This window comes from Cryptotermes secundus, unplaced genomic scaffold (genome assembly GCF_002891405.2).
Source record: "Cryptotermes secundus unplaced genomic scaffold, Csec_1.0 scaffold4269, whole genome shotgun sequence".
NCBI lineage: Eukaryota > Metazoa > Arthropoda > Insecta > Blattodea > Kalotermitidae > Cryptotermes > Cryptotermes secundus.
The window spans coordinates 10,499-36,955 of NW_019726363.1; the positions used below are offsets into that span (position 1 = coordinate 10,499).

At 37.8% G+C, this 26,457-nt stretch overlaps 1 protein-coding gene across 2 annotated transcripts; it reads right to left on the bottom strand.

Annotated features, from left to right (window-relative positions):
* Positions 1-25,755, bottom strand: LOC111864230 (osmotic avoidance abnormal protein 3). Of its 2 annotated transcripts, none has more exons than XM_033751352.1 (13): positions 25,481-25,755; positions 21,615-21,869; positions 20,519-20,658; positions 17,986-18,214; positions 14,419-14,606; positions 13,980-14,062; positions 12,208-12,252; positions 11,179-11,404; positions 8,998-9,158; positions 7,421-7,521; positions 5,757-5,923; positions 3,025-3,130; positions 1-249 (listed from the first exon to the last, which is right to left on the bottom strand). In XM_033751352.1, the coding sequence occupies exons 1-13, from the start codon at positions 25,695-25,697 to the stop codon at positions 23-25; spliced, it is 2,145 nt and encodes a 714-aa protein (XP_033607243.1). In that variant the 5' UTR covers positions 25,698-25,755; the 3' UTR covers positions 1-22. The 2 variants fall into 2 exon arrangements, with proteins under 2 accessions (XP_033607243.1, XP_033607244.1); XM_033751353.1 differs by lacking the exon at positions 25,481-25,755 and adding an exon at positions 22,825-23,861 and having other exon boundaries at positions 3,013-3,130.
* Between the last annotated feature and the right edge of the window lie 702 nt (positions 25,756-26,457).

Below are 26,457 nucleotides of genomic sequence, written 5' to 3' on the forward strand. Positions count from 1 at the left end.
TAACAGTTCCTCAGCCTAGATATTAACACTGACCTAACCAACTATTACCATGAGTTGTAGTCAGTCCATTACCATTTGGACTGGAACTCCAAGAGCTGTTGAGAATATTGTTCCCATTCACTGCTGAAATGGATGAATTTAGATTCAGAGCATTCAGTGAGGAGTGTAAACCATTCTGTGATTGGCTTATGTTTAGAATATTGTTCAGACCATTTGTGCCGTTGTTTCCTTTATGACGATTTGTGTACTCTGGAAATCAAATATAATTAATCAGAGCTAATCTACAAAGCAATAAATTGCAAAAAGGACCCAGCAATACTCCTTCCTCAGTTCTGACAAAATAAAAAAAATTTAGCAGATACCAAAATCAAACTACTCTAACGTTCTAGTTTATTTTCTGTTTTATTTCCAACGCAGTAATATACCTAACCCCATGGAGTTGAGTCCTTCTTAATTCTGAATGCAAGAAAAGATATTATGAATTTTCTCTTTTGTAAACAATAACTACCATACATTTCATGCAATATTAAATTAGAACACTGCAATTTGTATTGAATCAAATATAAGAATAATCTTCACTCTCTTTGATTTGCTGACCCCTACCTTGGGAAAGTAGAGGACAAAACAAAAACTGCTTCAGTGTCCCTTCAGCTACTGAACTACTATGCAATTTGAACTCTTTTGTAGTCATGATGCATCTATTTTCATCTAATATAATGCAGGCAGACAAACCATGACACAAATATTTGTTGATCAGGAATAAATGATTTCCCATTCTTTCTTAGACACACAGATAAAAGTAGCATTCCGCACACGAAACACAATAGAAAACATACTCAAACAAAAACCACAATTAGATAAATAGAATAAATAGAATAAATAGAAGAACCGGCCTCCCCATTGAGAGTGAATGTGCGACAGAATGAAAGTGATGGATGAATGGGACGCGACTGGATCTTCTGCCGGGCTGAAAGGAAACCACCCGAGACGAGTTGATCTTAAGAAGGGAGCCGTTGTAACAGCCGGAGACCAGATGCTGCAAGAACAGCTATGGGACGGAAAAGGAACGGGGGTGCACCGTTAGGCTATTCGGGACGAACAGCCTTAAGGAGGGAGCAGTGTAACATGTTGCGCGACTGNATAGCTGCAGTGCTTGCCTGTGGCGTAATGAGTGCCACGTCACAGTAGGACGTTGATTACGGTTGCGTTAGCGTTGCGCGTTACGTCACCGCGTGACGTCACCGCGGAGGGGAGTGGCGGGGAGCGCTACGTTACCGTGGAGAGGAGGGGGGAAGGGGGGTTCTCAGTCGCGCAACATGTTACAATACAATAAAAGTGGCATATACCAAATGAAATGTGCAGATTGCCAATTAAAATACATTGGACAAATGGGCCGAACATTTAACGCTAGATATAAAGAACATATACAGGATATTAGAAATAATAATAGCAATTCCGGGTACTCAAATCACATACTAAATATGGGACATGCATACAGAACAATAACAGACGTAATGGAAGTTGTAACAACGGGAAAGAAGGGCAGACATTTAAATACATTAGAGAAATACCATATAATATAAAATAAGTAAGAAATGACACACACATAGAAACACACAATCCCATATTTCAAACAATACAAGAGATCTATACCGACTAACAGTACCCCCCCTCCCCACTACCCATTCCCCTCCTACACTCACCAACATAAAAACACAGCACACAACACACCAGACAGCAAACGTATTAAAGATAAACAGCGGCACGCACACAGGGAGCCCACACAGAGTAAGTATACATAACAGTATAAAACATATAGGAATAACGTAAGAACAGGAGATAGTAATACAAATATTTGTGTATTACAGATAATACATGAACGGTGCCGAAAGCAAGAAGTAGCCGCTGCAGCACATGTAGACACAGAGCAGGTATCCCTGTGATTTAAATTAAAAAAAAAAAAATTAATATTAAATTTAAATCAAATCAACGAGTGTATATTAACAAAGATTTTAAACATAACTGACAAAATCAGCAAAGGGGATTCTGGTATATCGGGACCGACTGAAACGCAGCACTGACAATTGAGAAAGCTGGTGTTCTTAAATTTTAAAATTACATGCAGTGTAACAGCTATGTAAGTGAAATACACCTGATGATGGCCAGTTACAGCCGAAACATGTAGTGTTAAAGAAGAAAGACAAAGAACTACAATAAATTGTTGCATTTATGATGGTATTTACATTATACATAGAGAGTTCTTAGATAAACTGATCAAAATGAAGAACCCTGTCAAGTTCTGTCAGTTGTGGCTACATTTTACAATTTGCGGTCTTATATTGTTTAATAGTAGATAGAACCAATTTCCATGCTGTAAGTGTATAACATGTTGCTTCTTTCAAATTTATCAAAAAGACTGCGATTTTGTAATTAGTTTCATTCCACACTGAAAGGTCTAATGCACAAAGATATAACTGTCTTCTTTCTTTAAGAGATTTTAAGTAAATAAAGCAAATCTTTCATTATATTCTCTAGTTTACTTAATATATTATGTTCTGCAAAGTAATGCATTCCACAGTAAGCCATAAAATAAGTTCAGCACTAAAGTGGTTATCACAGTAGTTTCTACAACAGAGTCATCATCATTTAGCGTTTTTACTTAACTTGATTATAGAACCTAACAGTAAATTGCTGGCATAGTGAGTAAGGGTACTGAAATACATTTCATATTTCTGAAATACGTGTATAACTACAGTAATGAAATTAAGTGATAATTAAGTTTATTTCATTATCTGTATCTTTCCAACATTATCAGTGGCAATGACTATACTTTCCATCCCAACAAAATTTTACTCCACTGTTGTAATGAAACATAAGAAATAAACTCACTTTTTGTTCCATACCTCTCCCACTCAAATGAGATGAGTAGTACAAATTTATAAACGTAAATGTTAAAAGTACACAAAAGAGCATGCAGATTTCAGAGGCATGCCCAAAAACTTAAATATTTACCCTTCCACGTACTGAAAGCTCTGCTGGCATCTTCTTTGGCTCTATTTAACAACTCAACAGCTCGTTTTGGCTTGAAATAGTTTCCAGCAATGTCTTCCTGTTCACTCTTCTGTAGCTTCTGCCAACAAAAGCACATTACAGAACTTGTCAGTGCCTGAATTTATATCAGTAATGTTTTCATGTCAACTAAAATTCAATAAAAAGTTGAACAATAATTAAACATCGTACTGGATATCATAACAGACAGATCTAATATAACAAGCATAACTTAACTGATGTAGAAGCCCAAACATGCCACATTTCCTAAATGATGTTGATCCAGCAGATAACTCTCCTTAGGCACCCAGCGTCTTATATAAAAAGAATAAGGACTTAATATATTATTCATTGTCATTAAGTGGACTATTTCTGATATAATGAAAATGTTTCTTCAGTTTCAAATCACTTTCATACATAGAAAACTTGGGTAATGTCAACAGTCAAGTAAGCTCTGGATACATGAGAAGGGTAGGGATTAGTTTAAGTGGCAATACAGGTGATCAATGTAACAAAATGCTTTAAATCCCATTCTAACAAATTTAAATGCAGGAAGATTAAAAAAATGTTCATAAGTTCTGTAGTATTCATACTTTATCTAACAAGCTGCCTATATACACTAATAGCGTGCTGCTTTCCAGACATGTACTGCATTCTGCAGGTCTCATATGAAATTCTGAAAACATTTTCAAATCATGGTTTCAGTTACTTCAACATATGTATTTAAATTGCTCGTTACAAACTTTAAAACTCACACTTTTTAATTTATGAGCATCACTGACATGTCTTTCACTTCAATTGGCATAAAATAAGCAGCTGCTTTTAAGTATTTTAAGTGTGTCATTTTCTTTCAAAATTTGCTTTGCTTAGTGGGGGCTGGAGTCCAACTGGGTCCACTCAGTACAGCGGCCACTGATTGGCCTATTGTAGCCTGCCCCGGGTGATTATGACGACGGAGAATTTGGTGGAATGAAGACTGGCAGCGGAAACTGAAGTACTCGGAGAAAACCCACCCCAATGCCACTTTGTCCATCACAAATCCAACTTGACCAGACCCGGGATCGAACCTGGGCCGCCTCAGTGGGAAGCCAGTGACTAATTAATTCTTTCAGAATTAATTTTTACTTTCCAAAAATTGAAATGCTGCAGTTACTGAAGTACAGATGGCCAAGAATAAGTTTCCATGATTTTGAAAACTGGATATCAAAACAGTAAAGATGTCTATTAAAAATCAGTGCAATTAAATGGGTGCATGGCCTTCCTTATATCTGGTAAGCAGTCCCACAAGAGAGAGAAGCAGTTAGTTATGTTATCTTCAGATGGGAGGAACATTACGTATTGTCATACACAAGAACTGCAACATCTGTTCTCTCTCACTTGGCTCAATCCTCTACCCCAGTGATGAACAATGAACACTCTTATCTGCTAAATATAAAACACCACATCCCAGAAGGCAGTATTTTTATAGCTTCTATCTTCATCAGTCCCTTCCAAAAAGTATGTTCCAAATTTAAAATGTTTCTAAAAATCTACATATCAAAATCTCTTGCTCAAGTTGTATTTGTATGTTTAAAGTTTGTAGCAGGTACTGTTTTGTCTATAATAGTACTTCATTTCTGGTCCATTAAATAGGTTATATAGGTGTACGTTCTTTAAGAAATATGCTGTATATCTGACATGATGAAGTCATTTCAATTTCAAGTTATACTGAAGCGTGTTTCCCGGGATATACTCCATTAAAATTCCAGTTTGAATTCACAAGTAGTTTAAATTTTTATAACATAACACAACCTGGAGAAAATATGTATGTATTCTCCATATGCTGGTTTGTATTGACATAAAAATCAGTGAATTGTAGTTTGCATATGTACCTATTCCAATGCCTTGACTCACAGAAAAAATATGAAGTGGTTTTAAATCAAGTTCCAAATTTGCAGTGTTCTATATTTTGAGAAAATAAATACTTGTATTTTCCCTAAACTTTCTATGCTACTAACCCAAATTTCAACAAATAATTTGAGAGCTGTCTTCTGGGATGTGGCGCCATGTACATATTGTATTAACGGACGTTTCGGAGGAACGTATCGCCTCCATCTTCAGGGTAGAAGAAAAAATCTGCGAGCGAGGAACCAGCATGAGCAGGCGCTGGACAACTGTTCTTCCGAATTCTTCATAGTCACCGCCGTGAAAACCTCAAATCTTAAAAATATTTTGAGAGTTGAGGTTCTTTCTATGACTACGAAGATTACTATTTTCTGCAATGTCACGCCATGATACAACTCTTGTTGACATTTCAGAGCAATATTGTGTCTTCATATTCAACACCAAAGAGAAAGCCAAGCCAAGAGGAAGCGGAGTGCTTTGCTTGTTTGGCTTACTATGTGACGCTGAATATTGAGGCAGGACACTCCTTCAAAACATCAGTAAATTTCTATACCACTACACAACATCACATCCCAGAAGAGAGTACTCTTCAAATTTTTGTAGTACTTACTAAAATTTTACTTCATTATTTAAGAAATGAGGAAGTTCCTGCCTATGAATATCACAGGAAATATCACTGGCTATTTGAAAGAAAACTGACATGATTAACATCACACAATATGTCACTTGGTAGTGAACAAGGATAAAGATGAAGATAATGCCTGAAGAATTCAGTAAACTGTGAAATCTCAATTCAAAGTTCAAAACAAAACTGTTAAACTTACCTTAAATATCACTCTATTTTCATCATCCATGTCAGGAGAACTGATCCTCTTATCTGATGGAGGACTGCTATTGGATTTTCCTGACTTACGGCTGGAGCTACTACTCCTATTTGAGGTTCCATTATGAGCAGAACTTGGCCGTAAAGTTAACAGACTTGGCTGCACCCCTGCAGATGTGGAAGAAAAGCCGAGTGCTACTTGTATACAACACACCAAAACTAGTTTACCTTCCATGAGCTAGAACTGGTAGTGCAATTCATGAAATAGTGAAATATCTTAGGGAAATATTTAGTTCTACCACAGTGAAACAGGTCATGTCTTACAGCCAGAAGTCCATTTTCTGCCTCAGTAACGATTTCATTCCAACTAAAATAATATAAAATCAATGATAAAGAACATGGCATTTGGATGTTTCTTTCCCTTCATTCACTCCCAATACAACAGATATTAATTTTTCCATTCAATTATGCCCCTTCCTTCATTCTGGTAGTTAATGCTTCCAGTTATGGTTTACTAATTCTTTCTGGTCATTACCTGTCTCAGGAATGATAAAAGTGTTCCTTTCTGAGGACACTGCTACCTTGGGTTGTAAGATGATCATGAAGTTGATGGTTATCAGAGAAAATCTGGAGCTTAATATTCAGAGAAAATCGCAACATGTTATCTGTATCTGAAGTGACTACTGAAGTGCTTTAGACTTGCTGCACGGTGTACTCATGATCTTTCTGTAGGTCTAAATTTCTAGCGAGAGAAGATATCTTCAAGCACCTATAAGTACAGATCCTCCCTAAGATCAGCCCAAGGACAAGCATGGATCTTTTCCACACTTCTCTGTCCATGACACCAACACCTCAGTAACAAGTTTCTTCTTAAATTGTGCATGAATGAATTCATTCTTTCACCTTTAGCTGGCTTCTTCCAAAAAAAATTTGTTTCAAATGCCTCGTTTGACTGGGGAAAGACGTGATTGTTCAGGGTCTGTTCTTCTTACTGTTAGGTTGAACTCCAGCTGCCTGTTTTTGTGAAGCTTCCTCTGCAATAACATTTTCTTCTAGGGCATTCACCTTCTAAGTCAGAGCACTACTTCTTGCCACTGCTTCCTGAGTAATGTTCACATCCCCAATTAGACTGTGGGAAAAATGTTTTGCATTTTGGGCTGAGCTCTGTGAAACAAGTACCATCTCCTACCAAGAGCATCAGAGAATCCCAGCTTAGTCCATATGCCATGAAGGCATATGGGGAGTGGAGGTATAGCTCTACCATTCTTGACCTTGGCACTAGATCGAAGTGAGTGGTCAGTTTCATGTCTCTTCAACTTTACCCAAAATGCTCATGATATAGGAGACTGGGTGGTCCCCAGTGTTGTTCTGGACATTGTGGAAACAAAAAATTATCTTTCCCTTGCTGGGAACTGAGAGCCAGCATTGACATTATTAAAGTAATGATTATGACGAATGGAATACACTTCAGGAATACAGTAAAATATTTTATTCTTTACACTGTTAGTGTATTCCCTTTTCCTCAGTTTTATATTCAAATTTACACTACCACTTTTTAAATTTTAGAACACGATTTCATTATACTATGATTTATTGAGAATAATGCAATAAAAACAGCATGCAAGGCTTAAGAAAAACTGAAAATGATTTTTTAAATTAACATACCAGCTGGAGGTAGTTTTGTCCTAGTTATGATTAGTTCGGGAAGTTTCCAGCTCTGAGACTCATCATTCCAAACAGCCTCACTCTTTATTTTCTCCAAATTACTGCAAAGAAAATGACAAATTTTGTTTCTTACACAAGAGGTTGAGAGAGAAATGTAATAATTTTATTTAATTTATGTTTTAGTTGTTAATACAACTGTACAAAACACTAGATATTTTATCTGATATTCTGAACTCTGAAAATGTTTCACTGCTGTAATGCATGTAACCATGCATAACATCAAGAGTTCTCTGTATCAACTGAACAAATCTGTGATTGTGTTGATGTCAGTAGTTCACTTTTAAAAGACTGTTTTTTTTATTCCAAAAGATTCTCAATTCCAGGTCACTTCTTGCAGATATATCATGTCTGATTAGCTATGTCATCTAATAAGGCAAGGAAATCTGTTAGAGATATATATATACTGTTCTCTGCTCAGTATCAACAATCTCTGTTATTGTTATGGACACTAGAAATAAGGCATTGTCCATACCTAATATTTATTTATTTTAATCATGAGGTTATTGTTATCTTAGTATAACAAAAGAAAAGAAAAACTCCGTGGTCTGTATTCTGCAAGCGAACTATACTGACCAAGCGACCGCCACTTGTCAGCAAAGTTAGTGCCAACTTTTGCGGATAGAGGGTGTCACATGGTCAGCGCAACGGATCCCCACGGCCGTTAATCTCGGTTTTCTAGGCTGGAGCCGCTATTTCCTTGAAATAACTACTCAGTTTTCCTCATGAGGCTGAGTGGACCTTGCTCCAGACCCACTACTTCTCAGAGAAAATCTGGTAGAGCCGGGAATCGGACCCGGGACCTCTGGATTTGTAGTCAGGAACTCTCACCACTAGACCACAGAGGCAGTTTTAGTATAAGATCAAGTTTATTAATTGTTTTCACATTGCAAACACTGATATATGTATATTTTCATTACTGTTCATGATAAACTCAACTATCTGTTGGTTCCTTCTTTAAATGGAGAAATTATTATATTGTGACAGGATGGCTGAAGTCCAGAAACAATGCATCCATGAATCTGGGGTGCCACATGCTACAGCTGAGATGAGAAGATGAATCACTGTGGTGCAGATATGAATATAGGTCCAACAAGTAGAGGGAATTAAAATTAAGACATAAACTTTCCTACATATCAATGGGGACTGATTTTACAAAATTAATGTATAATGAAAATCTGTTTACATTTCATATATGAAGTTCCTTGCTAAATGAGAATCCAAATTATCCAAAATACAGCAGAAACAAGTTTCGTGAATAAATCAAATAAGAGAAATGAGTATTAAATCTCTTTTCAGTTCTTTCAATTGATATTTTGTCCATATTTAGAGAAGGCTAGGGGAAAAAGACACATCTTTAAACATTTTTAAACAGTTGGAGATCAATATCGTTAATATATCCCTATTTTCTACTACTTTCCAAAAATGTAGACTCTAAGAGAACAGATATACACACCAGAAACCATAACATTGTTTACTATCAATAATTAACTTAAAATATACATGTACTTCAAACTTACCTATAATTACATTCCTTTTTTAAAGTTGGCAATATTTTTTCAACAATTTGAAGATATAGCTTCTGTAAACGAACTTGTTTCCTTATTGTCTCCAGGTAGTCTGTTCTTTCATTCTCAAACTCACTCTGGAGATCGGATATTTCTCTTTCTAATGCCCGAACCTTTCAATAACAAACAAATAGCAAGAAAAAATTAAGATTAATTGAATCACAATCTCCATCATGTAAAAGGACAGGAATGTACTGAATGAACAAAAATTTTACAGAATTTACTTTGCACAAAGGTATGTCTAAATATATATTTATTTTAAAATTTTTTGATAAAACCACTGAAACGTCATTAAAATTATTTTCGGGAGACACTGAAAATGTATTTCATAAAACGAAAATCGATGGAAAAGAATATAAACGTTTCAAATTCATATATTTTGATATACAAACGCCATAAAATTGGTACAATATTTTACATTTTAGTCTCTGTAATAAATGTGAATTATGAGCAGAATCTAACAGAAATCTAACTTGCAGCCACTGTGAAATTTCAGACTTGACGAACATTCATCACCTGCTACTTTCCATTATGTATGACTTACTATCTCCATATTGTCATCAATTATAAACGATCATGTACACCAATTTCCTCATCCTGTACTTTTGTTACTAAACATCTTCCTACTGCTAACAGTGTATTTTGTTGTGTATTGGTAGGTAGCAGCAAAAACATAAACAAATAATACATCCGAAGCACTGAACTTTCAAACCAAGATGTAATGACATCAGCTGCTTCAACATAGAGCCTTGTGCTGCTACCAGAAACAGCAGTGATGACAGAACTCTTCAATTCAACGGGGGTGCAGTATAATGCATCCAGGGAAGGTGGCCATCATTCAAACTTCAGTGAAGAATGCCATACATCTTGCTGTACAAATGCTTAAAATATGAGTCTTGCAGGCTTTTTCAGTACACAAACAAACCTCATGTCCACATCTCTCCACTTTTAAGGTACACATATAATAAATAAACAATAAATTTACCCAACTGAACAATGGTACAGCCTGCTTTGATTATCACTTTCTAAAACTGTGATAAGTTTAACCATTCCAGATCCATCTACTGTGGGAAAGAGGGCGAGTCATCATCGGTTAGGATGCTGACTGCTACCTCACTGTTTCAAAGTTGCATGCTTCTATATTCAGCACAATCTGGTATTCATACGGCGGTGGGATATTGAAACATACATAAACAGAACTTTCTCTCATAATGTTACCTAACAAAATATGATGTTCTGTTGTTCATAAAGTAGTACACCCGTCCCACACGCTTTACTTCCACGCGGTGTATGCCTCGACTAAATTCAGCGGAATGAGTCTTATATCCCAGGGGTACATGGGTGTTGGCTCGCTTACGTCGTTTTTTGGATGCGGGCTCGATCGGTTAACCCCCTAGCACAGGTTCCACATGAACACCCTCACTCCCTGGCTTCTACTCATTAACTCCTTCACTCCCCGGCTTCCACTCACTAACTAACTCCTTACCCCCGCTGCTGCTTCCAGAAACCACGTTCTTAGCCCTCTCGAACTTTCCACTGGGGGGGGCTTCATGACCAAATACACGGACCCCTTCCGGTCTGCACACCTTCTCGAACGTTCTTGAAGCTTCAATCCACAGGTCCTCCACCCCCACAGGCACGGACGAAAGAAGGTACACCTACTCCCCCTTGAATGCAATGGACTCACCAACCTCCCTTCTGTCCCTCGCAACAAAAGGCCAGTTCAGAGGACCATGATCCCTCTGGGGCATCTCATTTCTACAGCTAAACTTAACCGTTACTTACAAACAAATAAGACTTTCTGTGAAGGATGCGTACGGTTACAGTTGATGTAATATCCCACTGGATTCAATTCATCCTGCTTGAATTTTAAAACAAAAATACCGAATCTGGCACTGGACTTCAATGTGATTTTCCAATACTGGACTCATTCCAACAGAGAACCCCTTTTGAAATTAATTTATTTGAACAGATGACAGACCAGCTGGGATAATTTCCATTTATTTCTTTAATTATAAGCATGTCAGGGTTGTGGGACTTCTGTCTAAACTGGGAAATTATTCCACAAATATTAAACTGGATGAGAACATGAACGACTATATCTTGTAGTCCCTTAAATATATTTAATTTTACCTTCATCTTGTTTTTTCTAAGGGCGTCAGTCTTAAGGCTCAGTTCTTGCTGGATATCATCATAAACCTGCAGAAACACTCCATCATCATCTTCAACCTTTGACAGAACCTTGGCCAGGGCCTGAAGGCGGCGTTCAGCTGCTTTCTTCTTCCTGAGCCGTTTTTCTTTCAGTTCACGGTCATTGGCACGCTCTCCACCTACCATGCTTTTCTGCAACTTCTGCAACCTGTTCCAGCAGTTTTAACCATTACATTCAATACTTAGACACAAGACAAACTTTGTTACAGATGAATATCTCTTTTATTTATTGACATGCATCATTAGTATACTGACATCAGACTTCTGTGTGACATGCTAATACAGACTATAAATTATACTGGACCTGAGGTTTTCATAGCAATGACTGTACAAAGTACTGCCTTGTGAAATGGGACGCCATAGATTTTCATTGAAATATACTGATGTTTAAGAGCTGCATATTGGATCTACCTTCAGGGACACAGGAGTAATTCAGGCAGTTCCTGCTCGATTTGATAACCCTTTCGCTCTGAAGATGGAGGCAGTACTTTCTTCCAAAATGTTGAGATATTTCTTCCAGGCTACATGGCACCAAATCCCAGAAGACAGTACTCTTTATACAGTGAACATTTTATAAATGTAGAAACTGTTATTTCAGATAGGTTTTTGTCATCCTTCACTATCAATTGAAATAATTCAGGAAAAACAAAATTTTCAGAGTACTTCAGACTTTAATCAGTATTTGGGTGATAGATGTGAAGATACTAAATAAAATTTCTGAAAAATAATACAGTTTTTCAACTTCATATGTACATGCGACATTCTGGAGAATGGGTTTGATAATGATAAGTGGCCTAAGATTGATCCCTGGGGAACACCATTGACAATCTTACCCCAACTTGAGTGAGTGCACTTCTTATCAGTTACAACTCTTTGATGTCTACCATGAAGGTAGGATTCCAGTTAGTGATAACAAGAGAATTACACCCTGTATTTACAGTTTGAACATACCTCAGTAGTACTTCTTGTTGAGATGGACTAATGGCTGGATTCTCACTGAAATTTAAATCATAACTGTGATTTATCAAACATTTCATTGCTTGAATTCCCAACTAAAAATAAACTTTCACTGTTACTAAACAGAGGAAATTCAACTTCAATACTTCATATCTTATATAAAATATTTAATCATATCAGATATAAGTAAAACAAAGTATGTTCCAAATATATTTTTAATTTCTCGTATATATAGCTTATATCAGAAGGTACTGTGATGGTGGAAAAAATCACTGTCAGAATTTTGACAAATTTACAAATTTTGAGCCCACTGAACACAAACAGAAAAGTAATTTTGGTACATCATCTGCCCGTCTTTCTGTATGCCTGCAAGTGCATATGGCTGTGCTCCTTGCTGGAACCTGAGTGGGTGGATGAACTTCATGTTTTGTAGTCAACAGTCTGTCACAGGTCAGTGCCCAGTGAATATGAACACACTATCTCCAAAAATAGGGGCCCTATAGATTGGCCCTCAAAAGTAAAATGAATTTTTTTCAAAGTTTAAATCGAGTTTTTTATTAAATGGTGTTATAAATATCAAGACTATACAGCATTGACAATAGGATGATTATTGAATGTTTAACAGGTGGTGGAATATGAATTGGCAGAAGACACGGAAATACTTCAAATAAATCTGCACCTGTCCCACTTTATCCACCTCAATTCCCATGTGTCTGGGATCATGCCCAGGCTGCTGAGGTATGATGAATGTAACGGTTACATTCAATTTTTGGACTTCTAAGTGTTATTTCTTCACCACAATTCTGTATGTGTACCTTGCTTCCAATCTAAGGTGACTAAAACAAATGTCACACAGAAGAACAGTTACAGTTGCAAGTATGGATTAATTATTCTTCTTTTAAATTAGTATAAAATGACCACTTAAATATGGAGCAGTTATGCATCCCAGTAGACCTTTCCAAGACAACAGGAAAATCCTTAAAAGTAAATGGAAATCCCACATACACTAAAGTCCTGCTTCTCTTATGGCTAAGCATGCAGAAGTCTCAGTGAACAGGAAAACATTTCAAAGAAAATTTACTGTTTTCTTAATGTTACTCTAAAACAAATGTGCAATCCACGTATGTCCGCCCACAATCCAGTAGCCACTAGCAGAGCTACCAGTCATGCTGTCTCAAACAGGTGTCATTACAGTAGAGGTTAGTTGAATTTCTGATCTTGTTACAGGCACTGCATCTGAAATCTGCTACATCAACTATGAAGATTCCTGCACAGGAACTATTATTTTTTTATTGCCAGTGGGGTGGAACTAAGTCCCTTGTACTGCAGCCACTTCTGGCCTATTGTACCAGCCCCAGATGATAGGTGAGGGTGACTGTGGAGCAATTGGTGGAATGAAGATTGGCAGGGGAAACCGAAGTACTCGGAGAAAACCTGCCCCAGCGTCACTTTGTCTGCCACAAATCCACTTGACCAGACCTGGGATCGAACCCAGGCCACCGTGGTGGGAAGCCAGCGACTAACCGCTTGAGCTATGGCGTGGCCTTGCACAGGAACTAAAATGATGTGATATTTTGACTTTGTGATTAATTTCTGCAAGACACCTCATGCAAATGACAGATTCATATAATGTGCATACCATATACTCTGGTCATGCTAGATAAGCAGGCATTTACTGTACAGCTTTCAACCTTAACCTACAAATATACACCCAATTTGTATGTCACAGTCAGAGATCTAACTTTAACTATACTTTGAATACATACCCCTTAAGGGCCTCAGTCACAATGAGTTCTGATGGAGTTTTGGCTCCAACAATTTGAGATTTGGCACTTGCATGAGTGGTAACCTGGAAGAGATATTGAATATGTTAAATTATTAATAAATTTTAAGCTATGAATTTTAAGACAGTGTCTACATGTTGTTGAGCTAGAAAGAAGAAAACTGAATTTAAAAGAGTTTGAGTGATGCATAAAGTTGTGAGTAAATAAATTTTCACTCTCTAAACACAGGTATAGGACTTCTACTCCACCATTTCCTTCAGCTTTAATACTGCCAAACTAGAAAAGTAAGCAAACTTAGAAAATAATGAGGAAATTGTCTCAAGTTATCTTCTTCTATATGTCCCACATGGACTGGAAAATACTGAACTGGACTGAATGTATTAATGCCAGTTGTATATTGTTATTTAATTAATTACTGTACTTGTTTGTTTATTCTCTCAAGTTCTTCTTCATACTGTCGTTTCAGCTTATCCATGTCCAACTGAAGCTTTGTCTTGTGGTCCTGTTCAGCCAGGTACTGTTCTCGCATCTTCTTCATTTCATTCTCATACTCAAGCCGAACTTTCTCACGTTCCTCTGCCAGAACCTTCTCATCAGTCATCAATATCGCTGTGGAAAGAAAGTGCTTACATAAATTTAGGCAGATGCGGTTATTAGCCCCATCACATTATCTATAACTTTCAGTTGGAAGCATTGCTAATTATGTCTTAATCCTGTTATTACTATTTAAGTTTTGTGATGTATATAATGGCCCCAAAATGGGCTAGGACAGCACCTAAGTTTTGCTGAGGATTTATTTGTTTAAGATCTGAGACATATTAGACAATTTTGTATGTGTTCGAAAGGTCAGCTGCTTAGCATGGATAGTAGGCCGTGCCATAGCTCAAGCAGTTAATCACTGGCTTCCCACCGTGGCGGCCCGGGTTCAATCCCGGGTCTGGTAAAGTTGGATTTGTGGTGGACAAAGTGGTGCTGGGGCGGATTTTCTCTGAGTACTTTGGTTTCCCCTGTCAATCTTCATTGTACCAAATTCTCTATCATCATAATCACCCGGGGCAGGTACAATAGGCCAATCAGTGGCCGCCGTGCCGAGTGGACCCAGCTGGACTCCACCCCCCACTAAACGAATTAAAAAAAATTAGCATGGATAACAAAGCCCATCGCTTTCAAGAGCACAGATAATCTTATGCCTATTACACACACCCATATGAAATACAAAAATATGTGTTTTCTTTTAGTGCTTCAAGTTGTAGTGTAGGCCTATATCAAGGCATTTGATATTATTTTGTGTCCAGAATGTTGGCACAATGATCATTTATCCAGCTTCAATGACAATGTTAGGATTTTGTTTAGAAGCTGACCAATTAACCCATCGCCACATCCAAAGTTTCTCACAATTTTCTGCATCCCTCCCTCAAATACTGGACTGGAGCCATTATGCAGCCATTTCCTCTTACATGGTTCATGGTTCATTATTGACAACCATCCTATAATATTCAATTAATGCAGTTAATCTCTGTGTGATTTATATTATATATTAAGAAACACACTAATAGTCACTAATAGAACAATCACTTAGAACACTGTTTCCACAGAAGAGTTACTTGTGTACATTAAAAAGGGTCTATTGTTTATTGTTATTAAATAACTCCACAAATCCTGTCAATCACTTGAAACAATTTTTACACCAAAGAGTTAGTTGAGTAAAGCACAAGAGGAAACATAAGTAGCAAATGGCAAGATTGACTGACATCTGCTGGTCTAACTACTGAACAAAGGCTCCAGCCTCTTATAATATATCTGAAATACAGCTAATATTTATGAAGTTCGGAATGCTGTATACATGTCTTACAAACAATATTCAATAAAATCATCAGCTTTCATGAAAGTAATTTTGAAAATCATGATGCAGAAGTCTAGTCTACATTCCCATTCTCTTATTTTCATGGTCCCAAAATGACTTTGTATCAGCTTCTCAGTCAGGGGAAACAATAATATAATTTGAAATATAATTCTGAGATTTTCTTTACTAACAGATAATTAAAAGGGGCATGTGGTAGCATAGTTGGTTGAGGTGCTATGCTACAAGTTGGAACGTAGTGGATTTGAGTCAAGATGATGTGGATTATTCAATTTACCTAATCCTTCCAGCTGCATTATGGCCCTGGCCTCTGACAGAAATGAGTACCAGTACCCCTGGGGGGGTAATGGGCAATTGGCACATAAGGCTGACAATCTTACCTCCATCTGTCAGCCAACTGTCTAGAGAAAATGTGGGAGCCTCAATGTCTCACAATCCTATGGGCCTTTATGGCTTGTTACAAGGATAGCTTTATATTTTTTAACAAATATTTAAAAGGAATGACAATTTCATTAACAATAATTTTATGTAAAACAGAAAACTATGATTTGGCAGTGCTACAAAACTACACATATATCTCAGTTCCATACTAAGACTCTTTTGAAGTCTGATGTTCTGAAATATTACAAATTTTATAAAAAACATTCTATCTTGTGAGATATGATGCCATGTAGTTAATTAAAAATCAATCAGATTTTCAGAGGAACATGTTAACTTCATTGTAGTGTCAAAGAAGAAAGCCAAGAAACAAGCAAAAAACAGGTAGCAAGTAGGACCTGCTGGGTCCCAGCTATCCATACGGTCTTATATCCCAGAAGAGAGAACTCCTCTTAACCACTGCTGTGAGAACCACAATTCCTACAAAAAATTCATGTTGAAAATTGCGAAATTTCCAACAGCACAAACTTGTTTTGAACAATGAGTACTGTAGTTACATTTGACAAAGCGGCCTCCGTAGTCTAGAGGTAACGTTCCCACCTCATGACTCATAGTACGCGGGTTCAAACCGGGCGGAGGTCGTGGAATTTTTAAGGGCAGAAAAATTCAGGGAACAAGTCCTCCGGGAGAGACTTTAAGCTGTGGGTCCCGTGTCGTAGCTTTATGGCACGTAAAAGAACCTCATATCTCCTAAGGTCACTGAGCCAAATTCAAGGACATTTCCCACCCAACAGTAGTATCTTAATGCCTCTAATAGATGGGGGAAGCATTATAGATACTGCCAAGCCAGTAGAGGCCGAACTCGCTGGCTTGGTCGGGACTGATGGTAAGCACCAGTATCGGTAGGGTATAGAGACCGGTAGAATATCATAGAGGGAAGCACAATAGATCAAACTGGTCGCGGTGCATGAGGAAACCCACCCTCTCTAAATAAATAACTAACTAAATTTGACAAGAAATACTCCATATTTCATAATCTCTATTACTGATGAAAGGATATTAAAGAAAGACTAGGGTATTTCAGTCTTACTCAGTTTCCAATCAGATAATGACGAGTGGAAATGCATTCTTAACAAATGGTCTTAATGTGATAAATTCAAATAAATTTTGTATTTTAGTTTGAAACAGAATTAATTTTATAGAATTTAAAGAGTGAATTCTCTAACATTTTAAATACCTTTAATAACAATAGAATTTTCATGGCATGTAGGATTCTTTTCTAGGAGTGACAGGAATATAGAACTCTGTGATAATTCATCATCAGTTGGTTATTCCTTAGGAGGAGATGAAGTGGGAGGCAAATGAGCACTTACGAGAACAAAGTTCTATAACATCATCAAATAAGAAGACACTGATAGTTCAATGATCATACATTACAAACCAGAGTTATAAAACCTATATGATTTGACCAGTCATAACCACTGATATACAAAGAGAACTTGCTAATGGTTTAATGTGATTTATATTCAAATAAAATAGTTAACATGTCTAATGTTAGTATACTTATTTGTAATATAGTAATATAGTATAATCTGCATACAAAGAGCAGCATATGTGAAGGTCTTTATAGTGCTGGCTGTGACTTCTGATGAGGGCAAATAACAGCTGGATCATGTAAAAGCAAAACTTTCACTCACTCCTATGAAATAGTTACATGTGATGGTTTCTGCTATTTATTTATGTAATTACCTGTATTTCTGCTAGAGCTGGTCGTCTCAAGCATCTGTCTCAGCTTCTTAATCTCTTCCTGGTATTCCCTAAGCATTGTATCCTTTGGATCCTCATTTATCCTTGGCTTGTTCTTAATGTTCTTCGCACGGTTTGCATAGCGCAATGTACTCAATGTTTCATCATAGTTGTTGTCAGCAGGTGAGAGACATGCAATCATGAGAGTTTTTGTGTTGCCTCCCAGTGAATCCTGTTGGATATCATTTACATGTCACAGTATCAGTGTTCAGTATCCAAGCAGTAACATGATATAACTTTCAATGTCTTTGGATTTAGTTTTATATCTATCATGACTGGAATAACCTGATGAAAATAGCATGTGCAAGTGTGTGCATGCATATGTATGCTTCTATGAGTAATGAATTAAAAATTACCCTACTCAGTTCACCACAGTTTTTCTTTTGAACTAACAATTTCAGCCTTAATGTGTATGAGTGACTACAGATGGAGTTTGGATTGGTAATCGGATTTATTGGACTTTCTGACACAGTACATGACTACACTTTACATTTCACTGACACATTTACACTAATGTCCTCAGTCATGTCTTCACTAGTCATTGCTCGGTAGCGGCTTCCAACAGCGGATGTTCCTCTTCTTCTGGGTTCCCAAATTATACATACACTGTGGACACTGTACACATTTGTCACTTTAGTACAAATAATAACATTTATACTAGATGTACACATGATCTCTATCAATGCATGTTTGTTCATCAGTTACGTCTAAATTTATTTAACCTCTCCAAAACAACAGTGAGTCACTTGAACAGTCATAGATATGACTGCTGCCAAGTTTATGCCTCTTATACTTCTATGCATGACTTCCCCTTGTTCATTTACATGTACCATGGAATCAGATTATTGTGAATGGCTTTTCTGCACAATTATTTATGTAGTCATACGTATAAGGAATTTTGAAAGTCACGTGTAAATCATGGACAAGTGTGTGCCTGTCATATTTGCCAGTAATCCACATAACTCTGTTCTGTGGTTGCTGCAGCTTCAGAAGGCGAGCGTCCACCACACACTCCCAGGTGGGATAGACATGAATTATTGACCTAATAAGATGTTTATAAAGAATAAGTTTAACATTAGTGCCTAAACCTTCATTTTTGAATAGAGAATAGGTCCTTTATATATGTGCCCAAGGCCTTGGCTACAGTCCTTTCAATATAGTCTCTCTGTCAACCTGCTATCGAAGATGATATCAAGGTACTTCACAGTATTTACAAAGGGGATGTTCCATCCATTTATTTGTAGTACATCCTCAGAGACCCCAAGTCTTCTGGAGAAATAGATCACCTGAGTTTTTCCTTCATTGATCTTTATATTTCAGTGCTCACACCATGACTTCACTGCATTCAGGGGGCGTTACAATTTGTAGAAAACATAACGTTCATGCTTCTGTGTCACATATGTATACGTATCACCCGTGAAAGAAAAAGACGACTTCCATGTGCAGCGGTTGCACTATTTATACACGGAATGTGAAATACTGGGGCAAAGATGGAAACTTGAGGCACTCTGAGCCATTATTGGTTCCAGGTCCCACGGGACTCATGGCCATATAATTGCAATAACACCATTCTGGCAGTAGCTCTTCTATATGGGGCTGCAACTGGCAATATCCTGACATTTCAGTTACTGCCCAGCCTTTGCTTCCTGCAGAACTGCTCCACATCCCTCTCAAGCTACTGTCTGTCCAACATGGGCCTCCATAGGGCATGTCACCATGAGTATGATTTCATGGCTGGTGGTCGTTAGCCATCCTAACAAGCACTTCCATAAGGTTTAGAAAACACTGTAAGCCAACTCCATGGTATTCCTTAGCTGCTCACTCTTGACTCTCCAACATTGAGCTGACATCACCCTGCTGCAGCCCTTCATGATGTGGTTGCTTCTTGGGGCACCATAACATTCATAATTTGCCTGCTTTGGAAATTTATTCACATCATGCACAGAATGCACTTGTCTTCTCCGCTTCTATAGCAAAACAGCACAAGCATGAAGCAGTAAAATCAGCATACACACAACATTAACACTTGCAGTTAAATACAGAGTGATTCAGAAAGATGGACACAATTTCAATTGGCTATATTTCCTGAACTATATGTTGCATTTGAATTCTGTAAAGTACATTTGAAAGAGGATGTTGTAAAGTTTCTAATATTACCGCTAGAGCACTCCAGCGCCGCGTAAGTTGTTTTGAATGACCTAAGAAACCGTATCACTGCGGTGAACTCAGTGATGCAAGATATTTGTCATCGAGTGTGGGATGAATTCATCTACCGTCTAGATGTTAACCGTGCAGCCAGAGGGGGGCACATTGAACATCTATAAACTTCCATGTATGTATAATCAAATGTAATTTACAGAATTCAAATGGAACATATAATTCAGGAAATATAGCCAATTGAAATTGTGTCCATCTTTCTGAATCACCCTGAATGTCTTGCCTATTACAACTGGAAGATTTGAACATATTGTCATACCTGTAAAAGCCTTGTCAATTTGGAGTCTCTGTAGGGAATGTGTTTGGACTTTCCATCCACTAGAGCTGATATCACATTCCCTAAGGCAGATAATGATAGGTTTATTTTGGTAGCTTCTTTTAATCTCTCGCCAGTGGCACCTGAGTGAAGAAAGAGAATTTAAATTTCTTTTACATCTGGAAATATTTTAGGGGATTTGTGATACGCAGAGTAATTAAGGAAAATATAATAATGCTTATTTATTTATATAAATATGCCAACTTTAGCAGATATTGGATATCGCATGGTCAGCGCAATGGATGCCCACGGCCGTTCATCTCGGTTTTCTAGACTGGAACCACTGTTTCCTTAAAATAGCTCCTCAATTATCCTCACGAGGCTGAGTGGGCCCCATTTCAGACCCACTACTTCTCAGAAAATCTGGTAGCACCAGGAATCTAACCCATGACCTCTGGTTCTGTAGCCAGGAACTCTGACCACTAGACCACAGAGGCTAGTAAATGTACTTTCTGTCCTCTGTAAATGAGGATTCAATAAAAGAAGCTACAATTGAAGCCACTTTCATACATAAATGCAAAAAATGTTACTATATCTTATATCATCTGCATAATAAAATAAGATGTTAAAGTCAGAACCCATAAAACTGACTTTCCTCCTACTCAGGCTTCTCATTATAATGAAGTGACTGAAAGTGATAAAGAAAGACACAGCTATAGTGGTAGTTGTGGGGCTGTGGTCATAATAGTGATAGTAAGAAAAGTAGTAGTAGCAGTAGTAGTAGTAGTAGTAGTAGTAGTAGTAGTAGTAGTAGAAGTAGTAGAAGCAGTAGCAGCAAAGAGGTAAAAGGGATAATGGCTGCTGGATAAAGGTACATATATTAAATTAGCATTATGTCCTGAACATTACGTATTCTCAGAAGATTAATGAGATTTAATAACTTAGGGGATGTAGACAGCTCAAAAAATTATTCAGTACAAAAGGATAAGTGGCATTTTACATCTTGGTAACATCATATGTTGAATCACACATGAGTCTCTGGGTTGGAAATGTATAGGGCTTTATGAAATGCCCATTAAAGAAGGTATTTTCTAGTTACCTGTCTTGGCTTGTCGTTCACTACCAGCAAGATCAACAAGGTTCAGCTTGCCCTGACGGATGTGGTCTCCATCATCAGAACAGCCACCATCTTCAAGAGCACAGAGTGGCATCATTTCCAGGTTGATGCTGAATATTGAATGTGATCTTGATGAGTCAGCATTCATCAATGTTGACCCTGTAGCTCTGTTCTTCCAGCCTCGTTCCATGAGTTTCTCACAATCCAACACATTCTGAACTGGATGCATTGACAGATCTAAGAAACAGGGATATTCAATAATAAAATTACTATGGAAAAAAGTACTTATACCCACTAAAAATATAAGAATATGAATGGTATTATCTGGCACTTAATTTATCCCCATGGAGCTCCAGCTTCTCTCTGTTTTCTGGAGTGTTGTGACAAGGGAATAAACATTCCCACTTATATGCTGACTGGAAACCATTAAACTGAGGTATTTCCCTATTTCCATCAGCCCTCCAAATGAATACTAGATAAGTGTATGAAAAGAGGAATATTTATAACTCTTACCTTTTCATTCAACTCATAGTATCCCATACATTACAACACAGCGTCCATAGTTATCTGGATACAGTGACAGTGCAGGTATGCTCATGCTGAAACTATGGTGCAACAAACATAGCGCCTACATAGAAAGACTCACCCCTCCTTCATCAAAAGGAGGCCCCATTTCAAAACACGTGCATGTTTAGGAGAGACTAAAATTCTTGGTCATGGAAATTGAGGAGACTGAAGTCAGGAATAATTGTGCTGGAAAAAACCAGCAGCAAACTAACTGTCCAACCAACTGCTAAAGCTGTCAAAGAGTCAAGTACATTTTGAGCTTGGATGCAGGTGGTTCAAGAGGACCCAATGGTGAAACAACCCCCCCCCCCCCNTGTGAGAGGCAGAGGAGCCTTTGCCTAGTGACAATGAGTTAGTAATGAGACAGACTTCAGCCTGCAAGGACATGAGCTCAGAAACATAGAAACTGAGGAATCTATGGTGTAGTGAATGTTACCAGGCGACAACCGGTGAAGGCACAAAAGGCTGAGATGACTTATTTCATGCTGTGGTGAATTGCAGGCTGTATGAATTAGCAATAATGCTATTGTACTTGTAGTTACGATCTCCAAGAACATAATACATGGTATACTCAAAAGATTGATGCGGTTTCAAAAGATAATAAGAAATTTATTTATCAACTTACACAGGCACAACATACACCATCAGCGGCGTCAGCTGTCCAAGTTTCTCATGCGCTAATTACAAGCCTTCAATATGTGCACCCTGGGTCACACAACACACATCCACATGGTAATCAAACTCATCCCAGATCTGGTGTAGCATGTCCACTGTAACAGCCTGCAGCGCATGCGTTATCCTATCACGAAGTTCATGGATGGACGTGGGCAATGGTGGTACATAAACGCTGTCTTTAATGAACCTCCCAAAAAAAAGGAATTGCACGGCATAAGATCTGGCGAACGGGGTGGCCAAGGGAGAAGGTTGTTGTCTCCATTTGCAGCAGCACATCCAATTCAGCGCTGTGGAAGACCACAATTGAGAAACACCCGTACATTCCTGTGAAAATGGGGGGGTGGGGTGAGCTCCGTCCAGTTGTAGAATGTAATTGTCATGATTGGTATTCAGTTGGGGTAACAACCAGCGTTCTAACATGTTCAAAAATGAGTCGCCTGTCACAGTTGCTTCCGTGAAGATAAATGGGTCGTACACTTTCTCACGGGACTTTTGGAGAGTCACGCTGGTGATTCTATCTGTGCATGTGGTTGCGCGGTTCCCCTGATATGGACATTGTGTCTGTTCGCCTTGCCATATTCCTCCATTTTCAACTGCATCTCCTCGCAAAAGTCACGCCTTTTGCTTTGTCTGCTGGTTTAAGGGGCTGCACCAGTCGCATCTTGTACGGTTTTAAACAGCCACTTATGCAACACCTTCCACACCGTCATTTTTGGCATGCCCAATCCCCTGCTTCCTCTACCCACTGACTTGCGGGGACTTCGGTGAAACGCATCACGCACTCTTTCGATGTTGTCATCAGACACACAAGGTCGACCACGACTCTTGCCTTTACACGAGCATCCAGTATCTACAAACTGTCGGTACTACCAGCTTATGTTATTCTTGTGTGGCGCGTCTTTTTGAAACCGTGCACGAAACTCACGCTGCACTGTACACAGATCTGGACACCTCAAAACGGAGCACACAGAAAGCCTTCTCCTGCTGTACCGCCATCTTTGAAAGTGGCCCGGTGGCCACGCAGTAAGCATAACAAGTTAACTGCTGGTAGCGCATGAGAAACTTGGATAGTTGCCTCCGCTGACGGTGAATGTTGTGCCCGTGTAAGGTGAGAAATAAATTATTTATTAACTTTTGAAACCGCACCAATCTTTTGTATATAACCTGTATATCTGATTATGAATCCAGACTCTGTCTATAATCACTCAACACGTGACAATATTAATGTTTTAATCCTTAGAAGACAACACGTGCGTAATGCACGTGAAAGATTTCCTTTTAGGTGTTGGTTGCTTACCAATAATGGCCATCATTGGCCGAAACATTTTAAGACTCTATTAAGGTAAAAGGTAAACTTGTCCCTGTATTTAAGTAATTACATGAAGGCATATGGAGGAGGTGATGTATAGACGTTACATTGACCTTGGCACTAGTTGGAGGTTAGCGGTCAGGTTTACGCCCCAGCTGCTTTATTCCCGGGGAAAGAGCCCCCAGTACCCTTTGGATGTGAGGCTGGATGGGCCCCAGAGCCGGTCTGGATGACATGTAGGAGAGAAAATTCTTGACCCTACCGGAATTCGAACTCTGACCCCTCAGTCGTCCAGCCTGTAATCGGTCGCTATACTAACTGCGCTATCCCGGCTCCACTTTTAAGACTCTATTTTATTATTAAAAACATTTTTACATTTGATAGAATTCAGTCCTACTTTCATGTATAGTGTAATTATATAAGGAGACTGTGAATAAGGAAGGCATATGAAACTGTTCACCTTATACAAGTACACTGATTGATATTTTATATCACACTACCGTTATGTCTATATTAGAATCATCTTGAAGGGATGAGACAGAAAGTGGGTGTGGCCTATTACAATTGTATTTGCCTAATGAGACTGTGAGTGCAGCAAGCAAACCAATGAGCCTTTGAGCTGCCATGGTGAGTGCAGATTGGGTAGTACTTGCTTCACTGTGGGAGGCTCCCACAAGTCTAACAAAACTATAAAACACAACTCTTTAACGAACCGTCACAACACAGCAAATAGTAAACATCAAAGTCAGCGTTCTGCTGTGGCTTTGCTACATGTTTCAGCCACTAACAGCCATCATCAGGCAAATACATATCAGCAAAAACTACCATTTAACTGCAATCATAAAATGGATATAACACTATTAATTGTACAAATTTAAAAATGCTTATGTAAAAAATACTAAAATTCAGATTATATAAAAATTAAAAATTTGAAGTATTATATGACAAGATATATATTCATGATGTTTTCAAAACATCAAATCAGTCGTTGGATTTACTTTGTGTGCGTTTCCATAGACAAGTTGGAAATTCGATATTACTTTATATAGAAGATTTTAAGAGAGGTCCATGGTGTTGCAATTAATAAATTGTGTAATGGTGCCTCATCTTACGAAGAATTGTCCGTATTGCATGGAAAGCAAACAACGACTCAAAACTATAAAAATAAATCAGAGTATCTAGTCTCACCTTGTGTCCTGCCCTTGGGTATCTTTACTTAGCATGAAAATATAATTGTTTTGGTTGCTTAAGAATTAAATTTAATATAAAAATATATTAAAAGCATATAAATTCATACCTTGAACATATACTCCCTTGTCTGCATGTTCCTTCAAGTCTAACTTTCTCTTCACATCGGGACCCAACAGATCTCTAATTTCCTCATTGTAAATCTCAAGGTATGAAGCTAGGACAAGGTACTTAGTGCCTTCTGCCACAGAAACTGCTTCAAAAATATGCTCAAAGGCCCTTGGTATAATTCCCTTCTGTGAGGTAGGGTTTGTGACACCTTGCATTGTGAAACTCTTACCACACCCTGTCTGCCCATAAGCAAACACAGTACTATTGTAGCCTTCCAACACTCCCTGTGGACAAAACATAAGAATAATTTTCATTCCATGCATCCTGTTGTGTTATTATATACACTTCTTTACTAAGTTTGTCACAACACAACAATACAGTATTGAAGGCTAAATTAGCTTGTTAGTGCATTTTTTGGTGTCAAGTTCTCAGCCAAGCACTTCTTATTAAAATATATACATGTATTAGCATTGCAGTTCAGTAGTTTTAACTTAGTATTCATGTATTTATATATGCTGCTTGCTTGACTAGCATTTGTAATTTTTCATTTCATGCATCCTGTTGTGTTATTATTATATATAATTCTTTACTAAGTCCATTACAACACAACAATACAGTGTTCAAGGCTAAATTAGGTTCTTGCTTTATGATAAGTTAGTTTATACGTTGTGTTTTATAATACGATAATTGTCAAGTATCCAGACTCACTACACAATTCCAGTTCACTAGTGTGTAAACATTATGATCGTGTATTTGCCTGATGATGGCTATGAATACCCAAAACATGTAGCAAAATTAATTTAGCCTTGAATACTGTATTGTTGTGTTGTGATGGACTTAGTAAAGAATTGTACATAAGAATAAGACTGCAAGCATTATACCTCTAGTAAAACATATTGGAATTATCACAAACTGTTAAATGAAGAATGATTTTAAGCTGTTAAAATGAGAAAAACTTGTTAAAGAGAAGAAAGT